At 29.3% G+C, this 26886-nt stretch overlaps 1 protein-coding gene across 1 annotated transcript in view; it reads left to right on the forward strand.

Moving 5' to 3' along the window:
- Positions 1 to 7432: 7432 nt before the first annotated feature.
- LOC121121597 (short-chain dehydrogenase/reductase family 9C member 7) overlaps positions 7433 to 26886 on the forward strand; it is a 100966-nt gene continuing 81512 nt past the window's right edge. Inside the window, exon 1 of the mRNA XM_040716558.2 lies at positions 7433 to 8139. Within this exon, the coding sequence (XP_040572492.1) occupies positions 7782 to 8139 (358 nt within the window). The 5' untranslated portion in view covers positions 7433 to 7781. The remainder of the gene's footprint in view (positions 8140 to 26886) is intronic.

Consider the following 26886-nt stretch of genomic DNA (forward strand, 5'->3'; position numbering starts at 1 on the left):
CGCAAACACTCATACACTATGACGTCAATATTAAAAAGCGTGGTGGAAGTCAAACAGGGGAGAGGAATGTTGATCTTTTCATTCAAAATTTTAAACTGAAGTCTCATTCTATACCACCGAAATCCCTTTTTTAGAGATTAAAATATAATTACATTTTTTTGGGAGAAAATCCCCAACTTTCTTTTGGCCTATTCAACAAACGGTATCTATATTTCATTGAATTAGTTTTTTTTAGAAAAAAATAATTATTTCTATCTTTAAAATTGTCTTTTTTTAAATAAAGATCATTTTTTATTTTAAAAAGACCACCTTCATTTATTAAACTCAGATATTAAAAAACATTTTGTTACAGATTTGCATTTAAATTTTGTTCCTAATCATAACATCAATAATTCGAATTTTCTTAATGATATTACATTTTTCCAAATCATATTATCCATATGATATATTATACTGTATCCATTCAAATTTGAAGCATTTTGAAATATTTAGAGGTAGCTCAACAGCCTTAAAGTTTTGAACTGTGACACTTAAAATAAAAACAAAAACATGTTTTTGTTCTGAGATCAACCATATTTTTGTATACAATAATCAATTTAGTTTAAAAAAATTCAAATTAATGTTTTTTAATAAATTTTTATGAGAATTCCATATCTACGTTTCCAAAAGAAAGATAAATAAAATTACATGAATTGTAGCTTTTCGCCTATTGGTCCATTCGTTAGTGTATCACAGCCAATCCATTCAACTAATGCATTAAAAAAATTGCAAGTACGCATATTGCTTACTCAGATAAACAAAAAGTGCAAATTTAGATGGTAATGACCTGTTGGACCGTTTTATGAATTTTATTTGAGAAAAATACTTCTATTACTAAATTTTATCAAATAAGTTAAAAGTTTCTGTTAAATAAGAAAGATTTATAATTTTTTATAGAAAGAGTGCATAGAAAAATGATCTCCAAGGTCATTTGAGGACGTGAGCAACAACGTTTTAAACAATATAAAAATAACGTTTCAATACTTCGAGTAGCTATGAGATGAGGGGAATAAATGGAAACTATACAAGGAAAATTGCAACACTAGTTCCAACTTTTCACTTTGTATAGAGGATTACAATATCTCAAAATTATACTCAATCATTGAGTTTTTTAATTTTGAAAAATTGCAAAATGAGATGAAAAAGAGATGTCGATCTTTAATTCTACTCAGAGTGTAACAAGGGCTTAGACTTATAAATCTACAAAAAAATCCTCAGCTTTAATTATCTTTTTTCACGTACTAGGGATTATTTTATACTTATTGTTCTCTCCTCAAAAAACGAAGAATATTGATGTGACATTTGCTAAATATAAATTATGTTAAGGTAGCAATTACAAAGTGTAAACTATACTGGGAAAATTGCAAACACTAGTTCCAACTTTTCACTTTGTATAGAGCGTTACAATATCTCAAAATTATTAATTTTGAAAAATTGCGAAATGATATCAAAATATATTGATGTGAATTTAAAAACGATAACTATAAGGATTCTTAGAAAAGAGATAGTGACATAATGTGTATATATATATATTTTGTGTACAAATTGTGATTTTGTACAAGTTGAAACAAAAAAATGAGATGAATAACTTTAAATGAATGATTTAGAGTGCCGGGATGAGGACAATACAATAATTGAATACTTGTTGGATTATTATCTATATAATAATTAGTCTATTCGAAGTCCAACAGGTATTTACACTTAGAACTAGAGACAAAAATTATTCTATCCAGGGGTATGTTTTAAAAAAAGAAAAACCAAAAATGAATGTGTTCATATTGACAATTTGAAGAATTTTTTGGAGGCAAAGGAGTCAGTAGGGGTTGGGCTGGAGGAGTTGTACCCCCCAAACCAACAATTGAAGAAACTTTTGCTGTTTACTATAAAAAAAATTTGTTATTCGGCCAATTATGCAGCAGAGACAAAAATTTGATATTTAAATTTTTTTTCCAAAAAATTGAATTTTTGTGAATTGCTATGGATTTTTGAAGCTTTTTTTCAAAAAATTTTAATTTCCGAATTTTTTCAATAAAATTAATGTTTTTGTGAATACCAATGGATTTTTCAAGTCCCTAAATTAATTTTGATTTATAGTGATTTTTCCTCAAATAAAGATAATAAAAAGGTAATCCAGGCCAAAGTGAACCAAATTTGCAATTTTTTGTATATTGAACTAATTAATATCCAGAAAAATTCTTAATATATAATATAAAAAGATTCTGATAAATCGGATTGAGTCACTTGACGTGTCAAAGAAAATAATACTTGGGTTCTACATGTGGGTGACGATTTGGTCTAAGACCAAGGTTTCGACCAAAATATAAGATTTAGAAAAATCTCATAAGATCCAAATGTGTAAAAATCGATTCTGGATCGAGTCTCCACAATAATACATTGTGATGTAAATCGTGAGTATTTTGTAGCTGCCCGGATTTTTTGGAATTGTTAATCTGGAGAATGAATATTTATCTTCTTCAACTGTTGTCATTATTATTTAACTTCTAAGTAGTGAACCTCTTTTCCTAATATGTACTATTATATTCATGTTCAAAACGTGATAGAATATTTGTATGATCATCAATAGTACGAAGATTTACCTAGAGAAGGGATTCTCAAACTTTTTTGAGTTCAAACATAAACAATTCTTTCTACAGAATGTGCAACTCCTATACCTGTCATTGGAAGATGATTATAAGATTTGGAATGCCTTTTATGCAAATAGTTGACGTAAAGGTCATATATCAACCCTATAAAGTTCAGCACAGATGTAAATAATATAGGTTATTTGACTTGATCCGAAATAAAGATATTAATTCTACACATATTGAAAAATATAACATAAAAAATAATATATAAAACGAATAAATAATCGAATATGGTATAAATAAAAAATCAAAGATATATGTACTTCTTGGAATCTATTCTATATTATCAATTCTTTTTTTTTTTACGGTAAATAAAGTCAAAATTGAGACTCACAAGCAAATAACATTACAGCTTGTGGATGTGCAAATATGTTTATACACGAATCAAGGTCAAAATTTGATGGATGCACTCTGTGCATTGAGCAAAACAAGTCTATTCTAGGTTTAATTTTGGACACAACAACTTGAAGATCATCCTCCACGTTAAGCCACGATCTGTATTTTCTTTAATATAAATTAATACGGAAAAGGTCTTCTCACATAAATAAGTTGAGCAAAATGATATACGTAAATCTAAAGCTTCTTTAGCCAGCAGTGGGTTGTCATTCATAACAGAAATCCAGAATTTCTCAAGGGTTTCAGTATAAAAATATGATTTCAGTGATCGGTCACATGAAATTTGATAAAGCACATCTTTCATATCAGACGACAGATGATTAGCTGAGGTGGGAAAAGGGGCGTATACAGTTATGTTTTTGTAGAGCACCATTTTCTGGCAAATACTTTTTCAAATGATCCAGAAGATTCTTATAAAAAATAATTACACTAGGGTGGTTCTAATTTTTTAAATTTGAGAAATGTTGAGCTGCGAGGGTCACACTATTTCCTTTTAGATGAAAAACATCATATACAATTTTTGAATAGTTTCCAAAAAATTTTAGATGAATCTCAACGGCTACTAAGTTTTAAATTTTAAGATTTCAAAATAAAAAGTATTTTGACCTAAATATCAAGCAAATCTTTAGTGTTACAACAAAATTTATATGACAAGAAAGTTCATTTAACAAATTTTCAATCAAAAATTTTTATACCTTTTTATGATGACGTTTGTTTCTAATTGATAAAAAAACAAATTTTCCTATAACTTGCATTTATTATTATATGTCTATCAGCCCCCTTGTAAAATAAATATTATCTATATTTACAATTTATGTTTCCAAAATTATTAGCAATGGTCAATTTATTACTTTAAGTGGACAGAACAGGTTAAATTAGACCTTTTCCCGATATTTTTTGATTAAAAAACCTTTATAATCAAAATTCATCTTATATACCCAAAAACTTTGTAGTAGTGGTAATTAAAAACTATTATGAGATAGTTTTATTTGAAATGTATACTCTCAAAGCAAGATTATTATGGGGTAAGCTTAAGAAAAATCATAACGTAAAGAAAAAATATTTTTATTTTTTCAATGATAAAACTTTCAAGTATTTTCCTAATTTATAATTCATATAAATTTTGAACATAACGTAATAAAGTTCTAGTAATTTATTTTGCACTAAGAAGATTAAAATCTTAAAAGAGTATTTTCCTTGAATTGTCGACCACTTGGAGGTGGAATTGAAGCTGCGATTCATCAGATATAAGTAGACCACTATATATATACATATAATTTTTTCACAGGATATTCATTCTAAACAATACAATGGAAACATTATTATCAGGTTCTGATTTAAAATAAAAAAACTTAAAAAGAAAAAACGACAACTGTATGTTTAACTAATATTAGGTAATTGACAAAGGATAAAAACAAAAAAGAAAAACCGGCAAAACCAGAGATCTGATAAATAAATCATATAGTGAAGAGAGGATCTTGAACTAGTTCTGACAAATAATGGAGATTCAAAGGTAGCTCTTGGTTCTTGTGATTCACTGTGTATAATATACACTGTATTTTGGAGATGAGCCACTCAATCTTCCACCTATAATAATGAGCATTCTAAAATATTGTGTATTAGTATTTCCCGTCGATGGAGAAGGAATTGAGGACTATCATTGCCTTAGAGACGTAATCATGGAGATTCAAAGGTAGCTCTTGGTTCTTGTGCTTCACTGTGTATAATATACACTGTATTTTGGAGATGAGCCACTCAATCTTCCACCTATCCTTATATCGTGAGGATTTTACAATGAACCAATCTGAGGGACTCAATCTCACATGAAACTTTCTCCAGACATCTTCTTCCACCATCCTAAGGATCAAGGTAATTTTTTAAACATTGGTAGAGTACATGAAAAGAGGTCTCCAACTTTTTTTGGCAAAAATAACGGTTTATCCCTTAGGGTCTTCCCGGGACTTGATTGTATAAATACAGAACGCCCCCAGTTTGTACATCAGCCATTTATGACGTGCGTCAGTGAATGGGTCCTTCAAAATAACGTTTGGATCTGAATTTTCCATGCCATCGCTAATACCAATCCGTTCAAACCCTGCCTTGTGATTGATGAAGGCTCCTTCTCTTCACGACCAATATTAACAATCGAAGCTTGCCTTATCATTTATCTAGGAATGACTTCTAATGCAATGAATTCAGGGATCGGAGGACCCAGATAATTACTTTTGAAATCTCGGCCAGTAGACCACTATATTATTGAATTATTCCAACTTCACGTTCAACTAGATCATTAACAGCTTTTAGATGAATGATAGTATCAAGAGCTTGTCGGTAGTCATCTCGATCATTTCATAAGTCTGGATCGTCTCAAGAAATTTCTCTTGGAGATGCAGAATTTGAAACAGTTTCTCTTATTTTCCTGTATCAATATCTTCCAAGTTTTTGTATTTTCATTCATTTGTAATAAAGAACGGTTTTTTTAGTTTCACTACTCAAATTTTGCATGGCCTTAATTATACGTAATTCGTAACAAGCCTTATAATACAATAAATCTAGTAAAATAAATAAAATATCCCAACGTTATGTACTAATTGGTCAAAAGGAGCAAAGACTACCATAACTTGCATTATTAAATCTATGTCCATCTATCTGTTCGTCAAAGAAATGATGTCCATGTTTACAATTTATGGGTACAAAATTATTAGCATTTGTTAATTTATTACTCGAAATAAAAAGAAATAGGTTAAATTAGGATAAACTTAACCTTTTTCCGACCTTTTTCCAATAAAAATACTTTATAAGCTAAATCCATTTCATAATTCTTAATTCAGTATTTAAAAAAAACCTCATGGCAAAGACCTTTTTCTGGATTTTATTTCATCCAAAAAGTCTTTATTTTAATCACTAAGTAAAGTAATTAAACCTTATTTTATTTCAACTAAGATAATATCTTGAACAATTCTATTTAATTCAAATTTTTATTTCACAGAAAATACGTTATGAAATTCAAGATATGTGCTTTAAGACAACAAATTCAAATACGGATTGGACTGCTAGACTTAGTGTTACTCTTCAGAAAAAAAACTAGGAAAAAACCTTTCAGCTCTCGCATGTAGAGTCTATATTATGGAACTAATCATACGCACAGCATTCTAGTCATGTTTTGGACCTATGTCTTTTTCTGATTTTCAAATGTTCAAAAGATTTCAAGAAAAATGACAATCCATTAATACAGCTAAGGATGATATTAGAATTGAAGATCGTGAAATAGCTAGTCTCGTAGACGATATGAAACAAGAGACCCTTTATTATGTAAAGAAATGTATGGAAACAAATCTTCCTCGACACGACTATAAAGGATTCCTTAACCTGGTAATTATGTTCCTTGGTAATATACAGTGACGAGGTGTAAATTTATGTCCCCTGATTGTTATACACGACGCCTGATGGCTATCAAAAGTTTTATACTCCCTAAAAATTTAAATGTTTCAATCTCCTTTCAAATTGACTCACATAGAGGAGCGAGGATTGCACAATATTTCTTTACAAAGTGTTTAGATTATATTTAGGTCAGAACATTAATTTTTGAAAAAATCGTCAAATTTTAAAACTTTGGAGCTAAATACTTTTCAAAACCGCTCAATATATATATATGTTGTTTTTCGTCTAAAAGGAAAAAAAACTGCGACCATCGTAATTCAACATTTCTCCAATTTAAAAAATAAGCTCACCCTAATGTCAATTCAAATTATATTCTTCTCCTTTGGAAATCATCTCGCGACCCCCACTTTGGGAACCACTGACCTAAAGGATATGTAGCAGAGTTATAATTGTAAGCCCTCGTAGGACTTTGAGTATAATTAAGGATCAAAATCGGAGTAATTCTTGGCAATGCCCTTGTTTACTTCCTCCTCCCCTTCACCCTTGTCACATCAAATTGTAGCTGATATAATGATATGATATGACAGCTAAGCTGCTTTCCTCTAAAACATTCTTCAAATTGTTAGGGTTACCAATTTGACTTTCGGTTAGTTTTTTTTTATCATGCCCAAAATACAGAGGATTTTTGTATCCCCTAAATCCTATCCACTTACAACATGAAGAAAAGAAAAATGCATTCATGTATTTTCTATGTACTCTTCATAATACATATTATAGGTAAATTACAAAATGTCAAATATCTTCAAATAACTCGCGCTCTTGGAATATTGATGAAGGGCCTTAATATAATCATTTTCACTACTAGTAGTACTACTCTGCCTGACCCTTACCTATGATGAGTATGAGTATCGTATATTGTACATACCTGGCCGGAAAACCATTACAAACCGCGCTTGCCCTCACTACTATGTGAATACCATCATCATCTTCAACGTACTATCACATCCACGCTGCTGCTTAAAAAACCGCTAAATATCCATAAAATGCGTATTCCATTTAGTACATAATATCTTTTCAGATAGATCAGTGAGAGTTTTCCGATTTTTGATAATGATTAATTTGTGCATGTGGCACTGAATAAAGTGTGGTTAATTTCAGTTATGGTACATATCATGAATTGATGATCATTTGTGTGTTTTGATAGTGAATTATATTTATAGCAACTTTGGCTCAGAGTACTGCATTGAACTCGATATTATAAAACACCTATACTCATAGAATAAATATCGATATACTTCAAATTAACAATTGACTCCAAAAATGACGGATGATTGGTACTTATTCTCTTTCCAATTATTGGTTGCAGGGACTTGCATTGGAAGTCTCTTTACTTACCTCATCCGAAATCTTGTATGCAAGGCACGAAATGAAGTAGAATGTAAAGTGGTTCTAATTACGGGATGTGACTCTGGGATTGGCCATGAATTGGCTCGTCATTTGGATTCACTTGGATTTCATGTCTTTGCAGGCTGTTTAGATACAGGGAGTGAGGGAGCACAGAGACTAAGGATTGAGTCTTCACCCTTTTTAAGATTAGTGAACATGGACGTTACAAAAGAGGATCATGTTAAGCATGCTATCCATTACATTACAGAGAATTTACCCGCTGGAGAATCAGGTAAGAAATCAATTCTAGCATTACCCAAGTTTTCATATAACACTCTTACGCATTTTTCTTTTCTACTTTTTCTTACGACATGAGCTACATGAAAAAGAAAAGAAAAATAAGGTCAAGTTACAAACATATAATATGTGGCCTGTCAACATAAAAGCTAGACATATTTATTTTTTTCAAAATTATTTGTATTATAATTGGAGTTATAGTCAATTTCTATCTACAAATTATTTTTACTAATCCTTTGGGAGTATTCCAAATTGCACTTAAAGTAGTATAAAATTCAAAGTCACAATAATAAAAAAATTGACAGATTTTATTTCAAACACCATATCGGAGCCTATATAGGCCCCTAAAATCAAATCAAGGTTCTAAACTATAGATAAAATTATTGGGTATCTGGGCCCATTCCATAAATTTGAATACAAAGCTTGTAATTGACTTCCATATGTCTATGAAATATAAGGCAGTATGTACGAATATATAACAAATGAAGTTCAAAATAAATAAAAAAATTGGATTTTCTTCCTTTTCTTGATTTTTGCCAAGATTTTTTTATGTTGACACTCGACATATATAAAGATTTAGATCAATTTTTAATATTTTATTTGCTATATCAACTGAGTAATATTTTGTATAAAAACAAACTTGAGCAATGGTCATGAAAAGGAAAACTGATTTATTAATTTTTTTACTTAATATGTTATACCAATATTTCTTAGACATTTTTGAGTCAGTATTTGTATTCAAATATTTGGGGTGATTTAAGATACTCAAGAATGTAATCAATAGCTTATATCCTTCGTTTGGCTTATGAGTCTTCATTTAAGCATGATATGGTACCTTTAAAATACCATCAATCAATATATATAATTCTTTCAGTTTTAGTGTAATTTACAGTGTCTTCAAAGAAGTAATCAGATTATAATTTTTCAGATAAAAATTGACAATAATCCATCAAATAATACAAATATACATAGGACTCAATTTTTAGAAAATCATTATAGCAGACGTTTTCGTTGATAGGTTATATTGTGTTCTAAAACTTGCACACTAACCTTTTCTAGTCGGATTTTTTTAATGATAAATTATGTCCATTCACGTATAAAACTGTGAATTTGATGACGAAACATATAATCAACGTTATTATGACAAATGAACTTATTGCTTCTAAACAGGAATGCGTACACAATATCTCTATTGTATGTAGTATAATTTATATAAATCAAAACTATAATGACATTTGAGATTCAATTTTTAATAGCTACAAAAATGTTAAAAAATATATTTGTCATGTAGGTACATACAAAACTATACTTTTAAAATAACAATCCATGATTTATTTATAAAAGTTTTATTTGAAGCAACACATATGTGGTGGTGCAGGATAAAAAAAAAATCTTGAAAAAAAATCCAAAAAAAGACATAAATGTTGCGTATACTTTTGTGCATTCATAATACCAAAAATAAGTAAGGATGATTTCGGGCCTTTTACTGTTTCTTTTGAGGTAAACGTTGCGTGATAAATTAAGGTAATGACGTGCCATATATACTGTGATCCCTAGAGCATGCCCTGTCGGTATGTAAAAATAAAAGAAACCTCAAAGTAAACGTGTTAGTTCTGACAATTTTAAGAATGTTTGGGTAGAGCGCAGCTTAGCTGCCCTCAGGCCAGAATTACTCTGTTGTCGAATCTCAATTCTATTCTTTCTTTTTTTTAAGTCTTCCTTCATTAGTCAGAAAGAGTTGCACTGATTAAGTATAAGTCAACATTATAGTATTGTATTTACTCCATCTTCTTTGAAGTCCATATACATTTACATTATGTATATTTCCTTCTCTAGGAACTACCAAGCGCGAACATACGCACATTGAGTTAAAGAAAATAAATTTGTCCGAGCGCGTTGTCCATTGAGCTATGTTGTTCCATAATTCTTTTCTGAGTCCAACATGCACATGAACTTATACACCCGAGCAAACCTTCATGGTTACTCTCCATCTTTTATGAGCACAAGCATGAGTTATTACTTCATACTTTGATGCTCGCTTTTCAAGAATAGAATGATAAACGGTTTGGAAAATGAAATAAAACTATTCAGATTGCCAACTAGAAAAGGCCACTCCTGCATGCTAGGAAATGTACCTCTGATCATAGGCATACTACAAAATATTTCATATTTTGATCTCCGTCACTGATAGAATTGACTTCAAATACGTAAGATAAGTTAAGGTAGTCCATAATATTAACTTTTTTTTACTGTTTTCATTTAACTGAAGAGACTGTATTAGGCCCCGAGACGACCCCTTTCAAATAAACTCTAATAAATTTTATCAATTTTTTCATTGTGATAATGAAATTTTGCAAACTTTATGTACAACTTGCAAAATTTAGATAATCTGATGTTAAAAATTGACACTTATTTGTCAAAAGTACAAAAGAATGTTGTCAACATAAAGGCAGAACGATTTTTTTTTGGTCATGAAAATCGATCAGTAAGCTTAGACAATTGATTAAACTTCCGCTTTTTAAATTATACAAAAAAAATTATTTTTATTCGTTGTATGGTAGCCGTTATTTTTAACTGATTCATTAAGTGTTACTAAAATTCAATATACAATGTAAAACAAATAAATAGATTTGCTTTAATTTAAAAAAACTGCAATTTTCTAGGGCCTTCAATTTAAAATCAGAGGTATCATGAAAATATTTAAAGCCTTACTTATAATAACCCTATACTGACAAATAATATTTTCCTAATATAAAGGGGCCAAATGTTCTGTAAAAAAATAATAAAGTCTTTTCTTATAAAGTAAAATAGCTAGAAAAATCATTTTTCTAGCTATTTTCTTTTTTTACCACATATTGAATGTAATCTATATTTATTTTTTAGAAAAATCTTTCTAGCTTGCTTATGTGTTGACGAGGCCAATATTTAGTACTTTATAGATAATGAAGAAAAACATGAATATGTAGTCGTACACAAGAAGTAGATAAATTATATGTAAAAGTCTATAATGATCGTTACATATGTTTATCAACAGCAACGGTAGTTGTAGTGCTTTTTGTTCCCGAATTTTAATTGGAAATTTTATTAAAATTGCTGTTTTCATGAGGCAATTATTCATTTACTTTTAACATAGTAGTTATTTGTACTATTTTGTTTAATATATGTTAAAAGCTAATTCCAAAATGTTTTTGATATATTTGCCATCAAGTTTTGAAAAATTAAAATAATTTTATATAGCTTTTTCCTATGGCGTCAGTATTATATACGTTGGCAATTTTGGGAGCCTTAGCAATTCTATTTTAAAAGAATAAAAACTTTTTTAATTAGTTTAAAGGAAAATAATCAACTGATGGATGTCAAAATGAAAAGAGAAAATAAAAGTACTTCAATCTTACTGTCCATCAAAAATATACTATTATATCACCTAATTTTATTATATTATATAATCATGCTCTTAAATATATTAAAATATGTTGTTACATATTTATACAATCTTATTTACGTAGTGTAGATAATAAATTTACAATTACAAATGAAAGAATAACATACTTTTCTCTAATTTTCCTGCTTTTCACGTCTCTAATAGATAAAAAAATCTACCATTTGTACAGTATTGTAAAACATATTACTTTTATTCAATTCAATTATCACTGTTTATTTTGGACATCAAATAGTATTCAAGGTAGGTATTAATCTTTTTTAATCTTAAAGCTAATTGATGGAGATTTATTTGAAATGTTTCCATTTTATCTACTAAAAATATCAACTAGGAACCCCCCAGAATAAGATGGCGTTGCCTTAAATGGGCCATGCCCAAACAAAATAAAATATATTATCCGCAAGAGGCTGTACCAGTCTGTAGCTTGTTGCTTAAAACATGGTTCATGCTCAGGATAATTTTGACAGCGCCCTCTATGTGAGAAATATACGTATATATTATTTTTTAATAAATAATAATATCATTGAAGAAATTGTATTATTTCGCCACAAGACGGTGGAACTCTCTGTTGCTTTGTTTACCAACGAATATAAGTAAACAGTGTTCATGCACCATTATGATGCAATTGATAACGTCATTTAAAACGCTTTATAGAGTGTTTTTTCATCTAACGTCGGTCATCTTAAGGGCGTAAACAATCCCATTTACAGGAATAAATTTTTTATTATGGTTAAGTAAAGTTATGAATTACTGCATTGTATTTGCATATGAACATGGGATTGACAAAGAAAAGGTTTTATCCAATATTGCCAATCAAAAGTCCAAATGTCAGAATCCATTATTCATCAGACCATAATATCAATATTAAAGATGTTATTTATTTCGTTATAGTATCTTATTTTTATGTTGTAGACTCTAAACAATAAATTAACTATTACAATGGAAACAAAAAGTATTATTCTCTAATTATCTTGTGTTTTTCGTTTCTAATTGATTCTACAAAACAAAAACAGAAATGTCCAAATCTAGCCATGTTATATGGATTTTCAATAACTAAACTTAATTCAAATATCACTTTTTTTCTTTTGACTCAAGTAGTATTCAACACAGGTCTATGTTTTTTAAGCCATTTGATGAATGTATATCAAGACTACTTTGAAATTGTCTCATATTATTAATTAAAATATCAACTATGAGCCTCTTCAATAGTTATGATGTAATTTCTGACGCTATTGAGAACGTTCTATACAGAGATAACTTCATAATAATCTTGATGTCACTTCATTAAATAGCTTTACGTCTAATAAAAAACTTAATATCTATATTGAATACTACTATAATGTAATTTCTATTGAATATCCCTAAAAAATGGATAGATTTTTACAATTACTATTAAATCATGGATTAGGGTCGAGGCTAGTTGGTTAATGAAATAGTACATTCTACATTATAGTAGTCAATTTAATGTCTGCACTTGATATCTATTTAATAAAATATTTTTAATAAATATTAGGGTTTGATATGTAACAAAACTACGGTTGAAAGTGACACATACATACTTTTTATTTGTTTGTCCCATTGAGACATTCAGTATTTTAATATTTTCCTTCATAGTAATGAAAAAGGTTATTTAAAAAAAAAAAATATGCTACAGTTGTTTACCCCCCTGTCAAACATGAACAATACTGACGGTCACATAAAAATGCTCCATATTTTACCAAATTATTTTTTCTTAATTGAAACCCAGGAAAGGAATATGTTTAAGGAAAAAAATGAATGCCAGTTTGGAATGTTTTGTAAATAAGATACATTCTCTAATCAATTTAATTGTTCAATGCATGCCCTTATTTTTGCCATAGAACATATAGTTCTTGTGGGTTGTTTTTTCTCAAATATTATATTGGAGACATTGATAAATATTCCTTTTCATTCATTAGTCAATATGAGGATTAATTAATAGTTTCAAATGTATTTCCGGGAACCCTTTTAATTGTAAGTCAATTCTTCAGACATTGCGACTAAAAAATATGATTGTGCAATTAAGGTATGTATGAAGATTGTAGATCGATCAAAACAAGACCAAAAGTTTTGACTTTTGATAATAAATTTTAGCAAATTGTTAAGAGATTACTTTTAAATGCCAGTTATAGTGATCATAATCAATAATTTGATAACAATACTGGGATAGGGTAAAAAGTTATCGGCCTAACACAGAGATAATGCTGCAATCTTCAAAAAAAAGTGAAAGGGTTATACTTTAATATGACTAGCTTCCTTCAACGAACTTTTTCAGTAAACATCTTCTTTTTTTTTTTGTTAAAATTGATAAAATTGATATCGTAGGGTTATGTTATTCTTCTTTTTGGATGGTTTAAAACCTTAGGAAATTCATATAAAATTGACAAAAGTGGACAATTGATAATTGTAACCTTCTTTGGCAGCTGGATGCCAAAATTCCTGGACAGAAAGTCTGGCTTGAAGAAGAAGAATATCAAAAAAATGTGTAGTAATGGAGAAACTACGTAATTTGAGCTGTGGGTTTCTCGGATGTTTCCATTTTTTCCATAATTTCCTAATTAGTCACCCTCAGACTTCCATCTGTTCAGAAATCTAGATAATTTTTTTGGGGGGAAGTGTTTCGCATCCAATGAAGAAGTTAACAGGACTGTATATTATTTCCTCAAATGTAATTGGTAATAATGGAGTTAAAAGATCTTTGTTAGATATAAACTAATACATAGATTGGAACAAAAATCCCGTGATCATTATTTGGCCAAAGTAATGGTCTACTCCACACTTTTTTGTCTGATGGAGGTATTGAGGCACCTACCTATAACTCTAATCTTAAAAAAGAAATGAAAAACAAATGCTTTTTTATATTTTGACATTTTATTATAATTATTTTTATACTTGAGTTCGTATATTAATAAAAATAATAAAATATTTTAGTTCATATTATTCATATCTTTTTACCATTATAAGGAGTACATCTATCAATGCTCACTTATCTCATAGCCGAGTACCCTCTTAATTCAGTTGATGCTTTAAATAAAATTGAAGCTCTTCCTTCTTATTATTAATATGATATAAATCAAAGAGTAGGGACTAAGACTTTAGCACCACATGTTAAATGACATGTACCTATTAAAAATAATCATTTAATCAAAATATTAAAAAAAAAATTACTAAACTTATATCACAATTCTTATTTAGTGTTTTTATACATTAATCTATGAAAAAAATAACATCTGTTATTTTTTGTTCTTTTTTAGTCATTTTTATGAACATGATTTAAAAAATTATTATCCTAATTGTGAAATATAAAAATCAACGGCAAAGCTATACATGAAAAACTTTGCAATTATACGTGTTGTTTAACATGCAAAAAATAATTGCATATACATAAATTCGTCATGAAATTTCATACTACATATTATTTATAAATACCAAGAAAAATTAAAAAGTGAAATCAGTTTTTATAATACATAAATAAACCCCATTCTAGGTAATTAAATAATAATAATCAGTAGGATGAGCCTTAAAAATAAATGTTTGACTTTTACTTGTCTTGCTCTGCAAAATATTTCCAACTTTAGTTGATATTTTATGGTGACCCTTGTTTATGAATGTTTTGCGCTATATTGAAAAATTAGCAGGAAAAATAAAATATATTTCCAATTTTAATAATAACATTGTCTGTGAGCATAAATTAATATTTAATGTCAATACCAATACATTCACTAGTTGTGTAGTAATTTGTCGTTTCAATATTCAATTCTTTTTAATATCAACGGTTTATGATCGTTATTTACTTTAATTAAGTTGTACACAAGTAACGTAGAGTGGCGCTTTCTTGTGAAGAAATAATACAACATTTTGAATGATACATTTGATTCTAAAGACCTGGAATAATCAGCATTATTTTTATTCCCACATGAGGGGAATATTAGAGGAAAAAGGAAATAAAAAGTCCACGTTATTTTTACTCCATTCCTTCAAGAGGGGAAATAACAAATTATAGACGATTACTTTTTATGACAGTTAGAAAAATTTCGGGGTTATAGTTTACCTATTCATGACTCAAATAGGAGAATTATATTTATAAAAAATCTTAAAAGATATCTGTAAGAGGGATTGTAACCGCAAAATTAATTAACCTATCGCTAGTTTTACTTAGCATTTAGATGTATACAGAGATATGTGATTTGGAGACATATCTGCTAGTAAATCATAGTATTCAATTCTTAAAAGTTATACAAAAATATTGAAATGTGTTCATTTAGTATTCACATGAACAAAGTTTTAATAAAACAACTATAGGTATTCTACACTCTTGCCTTAAAAAATAGAATATCCTTGAAACTGTCTCTAAAATTTCGTTAACACTAAGTTATTTCCTATCAAAACAATATACATTTCTAAGATGCTTAATTTTTTAACCAACTAATTTCAAAATGAAATAAATACTTAAAAAATAAATGGAAATGATTAAAAATGGGTGCTGAGCAATATTAACTATTATAAAAATATTTTTCATTGAAAATTAATTTATAGATATTATACTTAATGAGATATTCGCCTTTTTCTGGAAGGCATAATTTTGAATTAAACAGCACTCTCCATTCGAGTTAGACTTTTGAGTAGTGCTGCGCCCCAGAAATAATTAAAACTTTTTTTTATATTATGTTAAGTAAAATACTCAAAAAGACAGATAAATAGAAATAATTGTTGCTTGTAGATTGAAAAAATCATACTTATATGGAGTGGTAAATTAATTAAGATATCCCCTGTGATGGGTTAAAGAAAAACAAACTCAGCTGCATGCGGGATTATTCAGTTTGTCTAAAATTCCATGAATGATATTATTATTTAATATAAAATATAGGTCTATTGACACACACATAAAGTGCGCTGCGAAAATTTTTCTCTGCATGCCCCATTTTTTTAAAACAACAATTTTAAATAACAAACTAGAGACTGTCGCACTACCTTGCATCTAATATACATATATTTTTTAGTTTGTTCATTAGATTATTCAATATTTATTGCATGTGTTACAAAGTACTTTATCTACAAGATGAACCATTATTTGGTGGATTTTTCTCGAGTCCATAGTGATAAAGTGTACATTTATTCGTCAATTATGTTTCATTTGTGTTTCAAGAATAAACAAACGTTGGCTATTTCGAGAAATTTCAGTCAAAATTTTAGGGGCATGGGCAAAAATAATAAAATATTAGGTGTAGAATACAAGGAAGTTGAAAGAGGGTTATGTATTTGCCTCTGTTTGTTAGTTTATATGCTGATCACTAGGATTTTGGTCAACGTTATAAATCGATGTTTATCTAACTTGGAACGAAAGTTATACTTGGTCACAGTAAGGAACCATTAAATTTTGAGACGTGGAGGTCAAAAATCAATATCAAGGTAGCACAAAGCTTCAAAAATGCATAAGCAACCATAATTTTGGAATATATGGATCTCGCATTGATGTTCTTTATGTAAGTTTAATAAAGATGCTTCATTTAGCAAAAAATGCAATTTAAAAAAATAATCACAGGCGGAGGTTTGCGCTCTACCGTGTACCCATTCTAATTTCTCTATTAGAATTGATTGAAAGGCTGGGTGACCGAGTAAGTTTGAAGTACAAGATAGGAGCCACCCTAACATGGATGTATTCAACTCTTTTATATGTATATTATAAGAAACTTGATAGATGGAATCATTATTTAGCGTTTTTCTTATTGTATTCGTATTTACTAAAAGCTCAATTCTTTTGGACGAAGAAAAATTACTTTGATAATAATGGTTATTCAACTTTTATGTCTATGAATAATACAACTGCCCATATGATAAAAGAATAAGGGGAAAAAAATAAAGAAATAATAAAGTCAGGACTTGCAAATCATCGTAAAATTTTCTCTCTATTTGTTATTTTAGTTTTCTTTTTCTTCTATTGAGAAGTGAAAACACAACTATTCAAAATATTCTTTTATAAACTTGAATCATCAAAGCCTTATTATGCAATGTTCATATTATATTATAATTTCCAAACAATCCCCTTATAGCTACTCCATTAACGATGATCAAAGGCTCAATATCCATCTTTATTTAATATGCATTCATCATTTTTACCCCATGATCCTTATTGATATATGTATACTTGTAAAAAATATGACCTTCCTGTATGTTGGAAAAAAGAAAACCGGGAAACAACATGGTTATACTGACAATTTGAAGGAGAACAGTTTAACTGAGATGCTATTTCATTATACTGTCTTCAGGAAGCTATGTGATTAAGGAAATAAACACAAATTTCACTCTGTATCTTCTAAAGACATAGGTAGATATTACTCCTATGTCGATCCTCAATTCTACTTTGAGTCCAACAAGGTCTTACAAGACCTTACAAATTTGCAACAAATCCTCATTGTTACTTTTTGTCTTTTACGCACTAGTGATTATTTTATATGTATGATGCTCTCTCATCAAGAAAAAGAAACTGAAAATGAACTTGGTAACCCTGACAATTTGAAGAATATCTGAGAGGAGATACGCTTACCTGTCATGACGTCTCATTAGAATGGCTGCAATTGTCCGTGGGAGGGAGGAAATAAACACAAATCCCATTCCGTATCTATCAAGGATATAAGGAGGAATTACTCCATATTTGACTCCTAGAGGAACTTACACTTATAACACCCTAACCAATCCTCAGAATTACTCTCCATTATCCATACACTCTGTCACTTAATACTTAGATGTTCCTATCTCGAAAATTAAAGAATAAGTATAACGGTTTTGGAAAATAAATGATAAAATGACAAAAAGTCTCGCACTGGTCTAAGATCATATGTCTCCAAACTTAGATGTATGTTGTGTACAAGTTTACAATTCATGAACAATTAGTAATGTTTATAAGCAGATAAGCAGATTGTACAAATTACTATTTTTTCTTCTCTTTAATTTAATTATGAGTCATTCTAATTCGATTTACATATTCGCGTCGTTACCTTTATTGTATTTCCTTCTCTCTCCTTTAATAAAAATAATAATAATAATAAAAGTCCCAAAATCAGTTGATAGTGTGTTAATTCCTCCAAACAATTGAACAATTATTCAACAATGTTCAAAGCCTGATAAGAGCTCATTCTAATTCAACCGGTCAAAGTTCAGAGTCTGATTAGGAAAGTTTTTCATCTCACTTTTTTGTCTTGCAATTTGCTTATACAACTTGAACATAACCTATACAGGGTTCAAGGGATCCTACACCTTCCCCACCCTCGATACTACTACTCCTGTTATTTTACTCCTCAGAATACAGACTATCCTGAGAGCTACTCAAAAATTTAGGGGTAAAGCTCATATATCTCATTTTTGAACTCCTTGACAATTTGCAGAATGTTTTGGAAGAGAGCAGCTTAGATCCTATGATACTTTATTAGATTAGCTGCGAGTACCTATAAGATTGGAAAATCCCACTCTGTATTCAGCAATGATATGTCAAGGATTTACAACGATGTCGATCCTCAATTATGATCCGTGTCCAACAGGAACTAGTTATTGTTCATCTTTCACACACTAATGATTAATTTATACGTATGGTTCTATCTTCAAGAATAAAATAATATTGATAACAGCTTTGAAAAATTAATTAGTCCCCTGTAGATTTCTAGCTTCTCACAGCTAATCTAATTGAACATTATCACAGCTAAGCTGCTCTTCTACAAACCATTCTTCAAATTGTCAGGATTACCATATTTGCATTTGTTGTCTTTTTTTTTTAATAGCATATTGCAGGACATATTTTGTACAATTATAGTTATGATACTCCTCATCTTTGTAACAACTATTAAACAAATTTGCTTATTCGTTATTCATGAATGTGAAAAAAAATAAATAAATAAAAATAGAAATTCCACTTAATCTTCTTTTGAGTTTTGTATTTATAATATTATTTTAATACTGAGTTTCTCTTTATTTCTTTATACATATATGGTTCGATTTGGCAAGAAACCTGTTCGTTGTTAATTTATATTTTCTTCTTCATTCCCGTACACTTATGATAATTATTCAAATAGTTACAAGAAATTTTGTGTACCTACACAATACCTATATATTGAATAAACAAATTATATACTTTTTAAAGAGGTTAGAGGTTAATGAGTAATTTTTAGGATTGCAATAGTTTATGCAATTTTTCTATGAATGATCATTTTGTACTGACTTGTTTCAAGTCAAGTATATGTTATAAAATGATATTTATACATAATGTATGGACCTTTAAACAGCTTATATGTGACGTTTCAACAAGGAGTGGGGGCGCTGCATATACTTTTTTGGGGCCAAGGTATGACCCTGGTCATTATATACATATAATAACAATCAGATAACATTGATTTTTTTTTTTTTTTGGGGGGCTCCCCAGTTTCTACAATCCTGGAACAAGAAAAATAACTTCATATTATTGAATTTCTTGCTCAAATATACATATATAGGACATATTCGAGTGTAAAATTTGAACTATTTATGAGAGTAGATTAATATGAAATTTCAAAATCCAAGGTTACAATTCGACTACCTAGTTTTCATTGCTTTAAACCATATTAAAGTACCCATTTCTTATTTTGTTGAATAAAGGTTATGCCCTTGAGATTTCTCCTTTGCTATTGGTCAATATATGTATTTCAACACAGAACTATTTCCTTTTATACTTAACTGTAAAGACATTGATGAATAGATAACCATTTTTCTGTATAGGTAGTATTTAAATCATCACGCTCAAGGATAAGGAATTGAATTTGACTTACTGTTTGTGAATGTCCGTGTTTAAGTGGAGGAGAGTTCAATGTTCCATGTGTTATTAATATGGAAAAGTCTTTTTCTACTTTTCCTACGATTTACATTTACCTGCGTTATAGTTAAACCAATTATATTTTTAACTTTTTCTTAAGAATTTAGTACTTCATTAATCACAAATCTTGAATTTTGTAAATTAGGGATTTAGAAATCCCAAACTTTTTATTTCTTGTGTTAAATCTTAAGGACGTCCCATTGAATAATCTCTGCTAAATGAAATCATCATCGTTATAAGCCTATGAACTCATCGTCAATGTACTTCAACTATGGAGACTGTTTAATGCACAATAATATCCAATAGGGTGTCTTCTTTCCAGTAAACGCCTGAACAGATCTCAAATTTTAAACACTAAGAGGATGCCCAATTTCTGTCAATAAATTCAAATGCGTCAAGGGTATCGTTTTCTTGTGATATAAACCTTGTATTGAGCTTTAATTTTTCACATATAATAATTTATTCAATCATAACTATAGGTTCAAATCCTATTGAGTTTTGCCATAATACAAGTACAGTGCATCTGTAAACAAGTCGTGCCAGACGTCAAACAGTCCTTATAGTGGAGCTCTGTCCTCTGTTTGTAAAAAAATATTATCCACATGTGAACAACTACCGTTTTTTGGGATTTAAAAAAATATTTCGATTATCAAAGTAGCTAAGTGACTAATTTATCAAAGCAAGTAAATCTGGAAAACATCATTTATTCTGTGGAGGCAAGGGGAAAAACTTAAAAAAATATGGATATTACGTTTTACAAACAGAATTATTGACGTTGATCCTTATAAGAAGTATATATACTTTAATTAAGCCTTTAGGAAAACCTATTAATGACGGATTTCAGGTTACCAATAAAATATGTTTACTACAAAAGAAATCCCCCAGATCAAAATTACTTTATAAATTTCGTGACCAAACACTATAATAATTCTAATATGTTAGTATTATACAAACTTATTTATTTAAAAGCTCGAGACAGAATTTAGATTATCTTTTGTTTACTTTTTATATATAACTAGTGAAAAAAAAATCCTAAATATGCTACTGTTTAGAACATGTAAGAATAAATGAGAATAAATTAGTGTGTATTAAAAAACCTACGTGGTTTTTTTTTAATTTAAACAAGTTAATAGTTTTTATTTTTATTCTTCTTTGAGCCTGCGCTACTTTTAGAGGGAAAATAATGCACTGCACAAAAAATAATCATCCTTTATAGCAAAAGTCCTTCCGAAATCTTCCTTAAACGAAGAGCCTCATTGTATACTCTTATACTGAGATACGCGTACCACTTGTGGAATGAGTTTTGGATTTTGGTGTGAAAATCCTAGTAACGGTCGGAAAAGAAGTTTAGTATGCAATGTACAGAGACGGAAAAATTCTTGCACGATTTGAAAAAATTTCCACCAAAATATTGTTCTAAAAAAATCACGTAATACCCTTTAGGGGATCAATTCTGGCTAGGCCCCTAGTTTCAATCCCAGGTGGTACGTAGCAGAACGTCATAAATATGAGGAGCTTCTGCTATTGTATATGCCAGTGTTATGTTGACCAGAAATGGACCCAAGTACTCTATTGAAATTTTAACTATAAGTATTAAGCTTAATTTTTGGAAGTATATAAGTAATTTAAAATTACCTGCAACGTATTTAAATACAGTTGTAAGAACTATGAAAAATATATATCTAATTATTGTTATGTCACAATCCATTTGTATGAGTTAGCTTACTTTTATAAGAAGTAAATTACTGGAAGTTCACTTCGAAATTCCATACAAGGGATGACAATTTATCATCTGAAATGAAGAAGAAAGATTTGATTTTCTTCATTACAATGAGTGAAAATATTTATGGTTTTTGAAAGATTTTTAAACAAAATACATGAAATTTCTTTGTCATAATTTTCTGTCAGAGAACTTAGAAGTACTTAATTATTTAATTATTCATAAGTACTACTTTTAACTAAATATTAGCATTCGTGTTGAATGAATACGTGTACTATTATGAATATAATTACTAAATTATAGGACTGAAAGACAGTTAAGTACATGTACCTATGTACTTAACTCCTACCTGATGTCCACTCGAACAATTATGGTCTCAGTTCAACTCCAACTCAATTTGAAAAAAAAAAAACATGTTTCGAATTCACATTTTTTTTGGCCGCCTTTTATTTTTATCTCTAAACGTCATCCAATTACTCGAGTTTTGTGGTCTTGCATTATGCACCAAATCACTTAAAGAACGGCAAAAAAAACCAAAATTTCATAATCTCCTCTATGTTTTGAATTTTGTAAAGCCTTTATTCATGAGGTATCAAAAATAAATTTTGTTTACTAAATCGAGGCTTCTTTTGCATCTAATTGTCACAAACAAAGTTATTGATAATTTCCTAACCTTTGGATTTTTTTCACCGTTCCAAGGCACTGTACACTGTATATAAGAGGTTCTTTTTTAATCAATCATAATTTTTTATGCTATTCTTCTAATATCTGAAAAGACAGATTAAAGACAATATCATAGTTTTCTGACGAATTGCATTAACTGCCACTTAATAAAAAATGTTCACTCAATTAGTGTTCAGAAAAAAAAAACCGAAATAATAAATAAACAATGGCTATTTGTAGCTACTTAATTGTTTATCTTTCTAACTGACTTACTCTAGTGGATCTTTAACGACTCAGTTTGATTCGGTTCAACATTGTTAGATTCAACTCAACTCGACACAACACTAAAAGATTCAGTTTGTCCATAATGGTGGTACTGGGTAGTTTCCAAAGTAATACAACAGTAAAAAGTTTGAAAACCACTGCTCTATTAAATAAACAATTTGGCAAGCTTTCATAAATGTCCATTATTAATAAATATCCGTATTATTTGGTGACGTTTTAACCAAGTTATATATACAATAAGTAGGTTTCTCCCCACCAAGGTAATGTAAAATTTCATACTATGAGTTTGAATTCTTAATTTTCTACTTAAAAATATGTTTTTCCATTATTTTTAGATAAACGAAAAATGTCCTTATTTTTCATACAGTTTCCTTTTTATAAGATTTGCAGTAGTTTGAATAAATTATGATTCCTTTTAAAGCATTGAATTAATGCTGCTATTAATTTGTCTAAGGATATAATAAAAAGAAAATTAATTCAATCAGTGTTTCTGTTGTTAAAGCCTATAATTATATTTATACATATATATATTTTTCTTAATTGTGAGAAATTTCTAATTTCTATTATTCCAACGTTAGGGTTGTGTCTAAAAATCCTAAACCGGTCTAATAGTTACATTAATGGACCGAACTCATTCGGATCTTTAAAAAAGTTCGGTCTCGGGCACTCTTAAAGAAAATTCGGTCTGGATTGCTCTTAAAAGAAAATCGTTCTAAATTTGTAAATTTAAAATTAAAGGTGAACCGATTCTATAAATAATTTGTGTTTCATAATTGTGAAGTTTTTTTAAAATCGCGTCGTATGAAGATAAATGTGTTGCATAAATCATATTTGTACAACTGATTAATCACATGGGTATAGGGAGGAAATTGCTCCATATATTAAGACCACATATATCGGTCCATGATTTGAAAATGATTAAATTTCGGTCTACGGTGTAAGATTGGGATTCTACCGAAATATCAGTACAAATTGGTCAAGAAAAAGTCCATTATACCAAACTGAAAAAAAAGAAATCGGGTTTTGGGCGAGTCACAACACCAATGAATTAGTTATGTATTTGTGACGTACATTGTATGTATTCACCAGTCATTTCTTATTTTGAAAAAAACACCATATTTCAAGATATCAAGTAAAATCACTATGAAATAATAATTTTTTTAGTGTTATATAGTGTTGAATTTGCGGTTTTTGCTTGGTATAGGCATCAGGAAGTTTTAACTTATATTGCAGATGTATGTATTAGAAGTGGTATATCCGTTATACCATACACCAAGTTATCATTTTTATTTTATAGTTTGTTTATAACGGAGTATTTAGATTGTAAACATTATGTGAGAACTTCTGATTTAAGTAATAGACACAGAGTGGGGACCCAAAACTTGCAGTAACATGATTTAATTACGAGAAACGTGAATTAAGAAAAGACAACTCAAAACCTAATTGTGATATTTTAAACTAATATATTAAGCCATTTCTTTATTCAATGTATGTCCTCCTTCATAAGTAATAACAGCATCGTATGCCGATGAACAGATTGGAAGCTCTGGATGATGAATGCCGTGTCCATAGTGTCATGATTGCATCTTGGAGTGAATCTAAATTTGGATGTGAGGTACGGTAGACATTCTGCTCTAAGACACTCCAAACTGAACAGTCTAGGGGGGGGGGGTTGTGAGGTGAGGGGGCTTGAGATGGCCAACAAAGAGGGAGGCCAGACTTTGTTGCTGCGGAAAGTTTTATTTTTTTGGTCTGCATGAGGCTATAAAGGAATACAAAAATTGAATTATATTACTGATAAGGCAGATGCGAAATTGAAAAAAGTAATTATTATCATAAGTGTTGTGCCGAATCCCTTCAACTCTATACTAATTAGCAGCCAATTATAAAATTCGAAAAAAAACCTAAAAACAGAAGAAGACTTCATTTTTTATTGATCCTGCTGATTTGCATCAATAAACTACAGTAAATGTTTTGAGTTTTGTTTGATGACTGTCCTTCAGTTACTTTTTAATATGCCATATTTTTTACGGCATCAAGAAAATACAACTCAAAATGTTTTTTTGAAATGTTTAAATACTATATTTAGCAATTTTTTATTCAATATGTCCTCTTTTACAAGCAATAATAGCCTTGATACACAGGTGAACAGATTGACAGCTCTTCTTCATTATGAAAACTGTGTACATGCCCTAACACGCTGTCATTATGGCAGCTGCGAGAGTATCCAGATTAGGATGAGAGGTACAGCAGACATTCTTCTCCAAAACACTCCCAACCACAAAGTTCAGGGGTTTAGGTAAGGGATGGGGAGGGCCACATGTAGGCAGACCAGAAGTTAGCCATATTGATAGTCCTGATGTTTTGGTTCTGTTTGGCTGTAGAATCAACAATATTCCCATCCTTAATAGACTTCTTGATGTTTTAGGTAGTCGGGATGGAGATGGTAACAGTCTTTGCAGCCTTCTCGACACAGGCACGGAGGAGATTGTACAAGCGTTGCTTTTTTTATATTACATTTTTACTTTTAGAAATATGGGTTAAAAACAAAACTTGTTTATTTTTGGTTCACCTATTGTTTGGTTGTCTGATAAAATCTCTTAGTTAAAAATAACAGGGATAAAATCGTAATTCAATACTACCGCAATTTTTAGATCACCAATCTGTAGGAATAGGATTTTTTTAGATACAAAATACCATTATATGATTAGAATAAAGAAAAACGGTTGACCTGCCCGTTTAAAAACAAAAAAATATTCATTCTATGTTTAGTCGTTGCTCTGATAATTTCACTCTTTAAAAGAAAAATTATAACAATTCTTACCTATTTTTGCAGTCAATTTGGTTAAAATGCAAAGTAAAATTATTTATCATTTTAAATATTGAAGTAAAAGTATTAATACATTTTAAGAATTAAATAAATATAATTACCACTTGGAAAATATAAAAAAATAGTTATATTCAAAATACACTAAGAAAAAGTATTGGGCGTGTTCCAGGTCATATTTTATGCAATTCTAATTATTGCCCTTCAAAGCAAAGTATTTTAAATTCTTATTTAATGTAAGTCTATCTATCTCAAATTGTTGTATTCTCAAGAATACATTTCAACAATATATATGAATACCAACTCCCAACGTATACAAGAATATACATATTTAGTTTTTATATATATTATAACATCAAATATATTTTTCATTGTTTGTAATTTTATTCACTAAAAATGTGTCTATATCTTTTGTGGCTGAAAAAAAACAGAATTTTATCAAATTATAATTAGATCAGCCGAGCGTTGTATTTTGTGTGGTTAGCCCTATTCAAGTGTGAAATACGAATATTCATTTTAATTACTTATTTCAATTCGAATAATTTTCTTATAATTATTTTAACAATGTACCTAACGGTAAGCAAAAAAAAAAAAGAAGTTTTCTCTCTTATTATATGTGGAGTTGTTAACGTTGAAAATAAATATTTTATATACACACACGAGGAAGTATTCATATTTAATCATACTGAATATGTGCCCCGTCAACAATAAAAAAGCTAGAATGATAATTTTCCAAATTATGAATGTGTAGATTACATTTTTATTCCTTTACAAATTATCGTCAATTTCTATCAACAAATTCTAATAACTATTGTCCCTTTTAGTGTGTCGGAAATTGCACTTGTAGAGTAGACAAAATAGACAAGTTTTATTTAAGATGCCATATCAGGACCAATATTTGTCTCTGAAATCAAATCAAGGTTCTAAATAAAAGCTTTAAATCGTGGGTATCTT

The sequence above is a fragment of the Lepeophtheirus salmonis genome, chromosome 7, assembly GCF_016086655.4.
Source record: "Lepeophtheirus salmonis chromosome 7, UVic_Lsal_1.4, whole genome shotgun sequence".
Classification (NCBI taxonomy): Eukaryota; Metazoa; Arthropoda; class Copepoda; order Siphonostomatoida; family Caligidae; genus Lepeophtheirus; species Lepeophtheirus salmonis.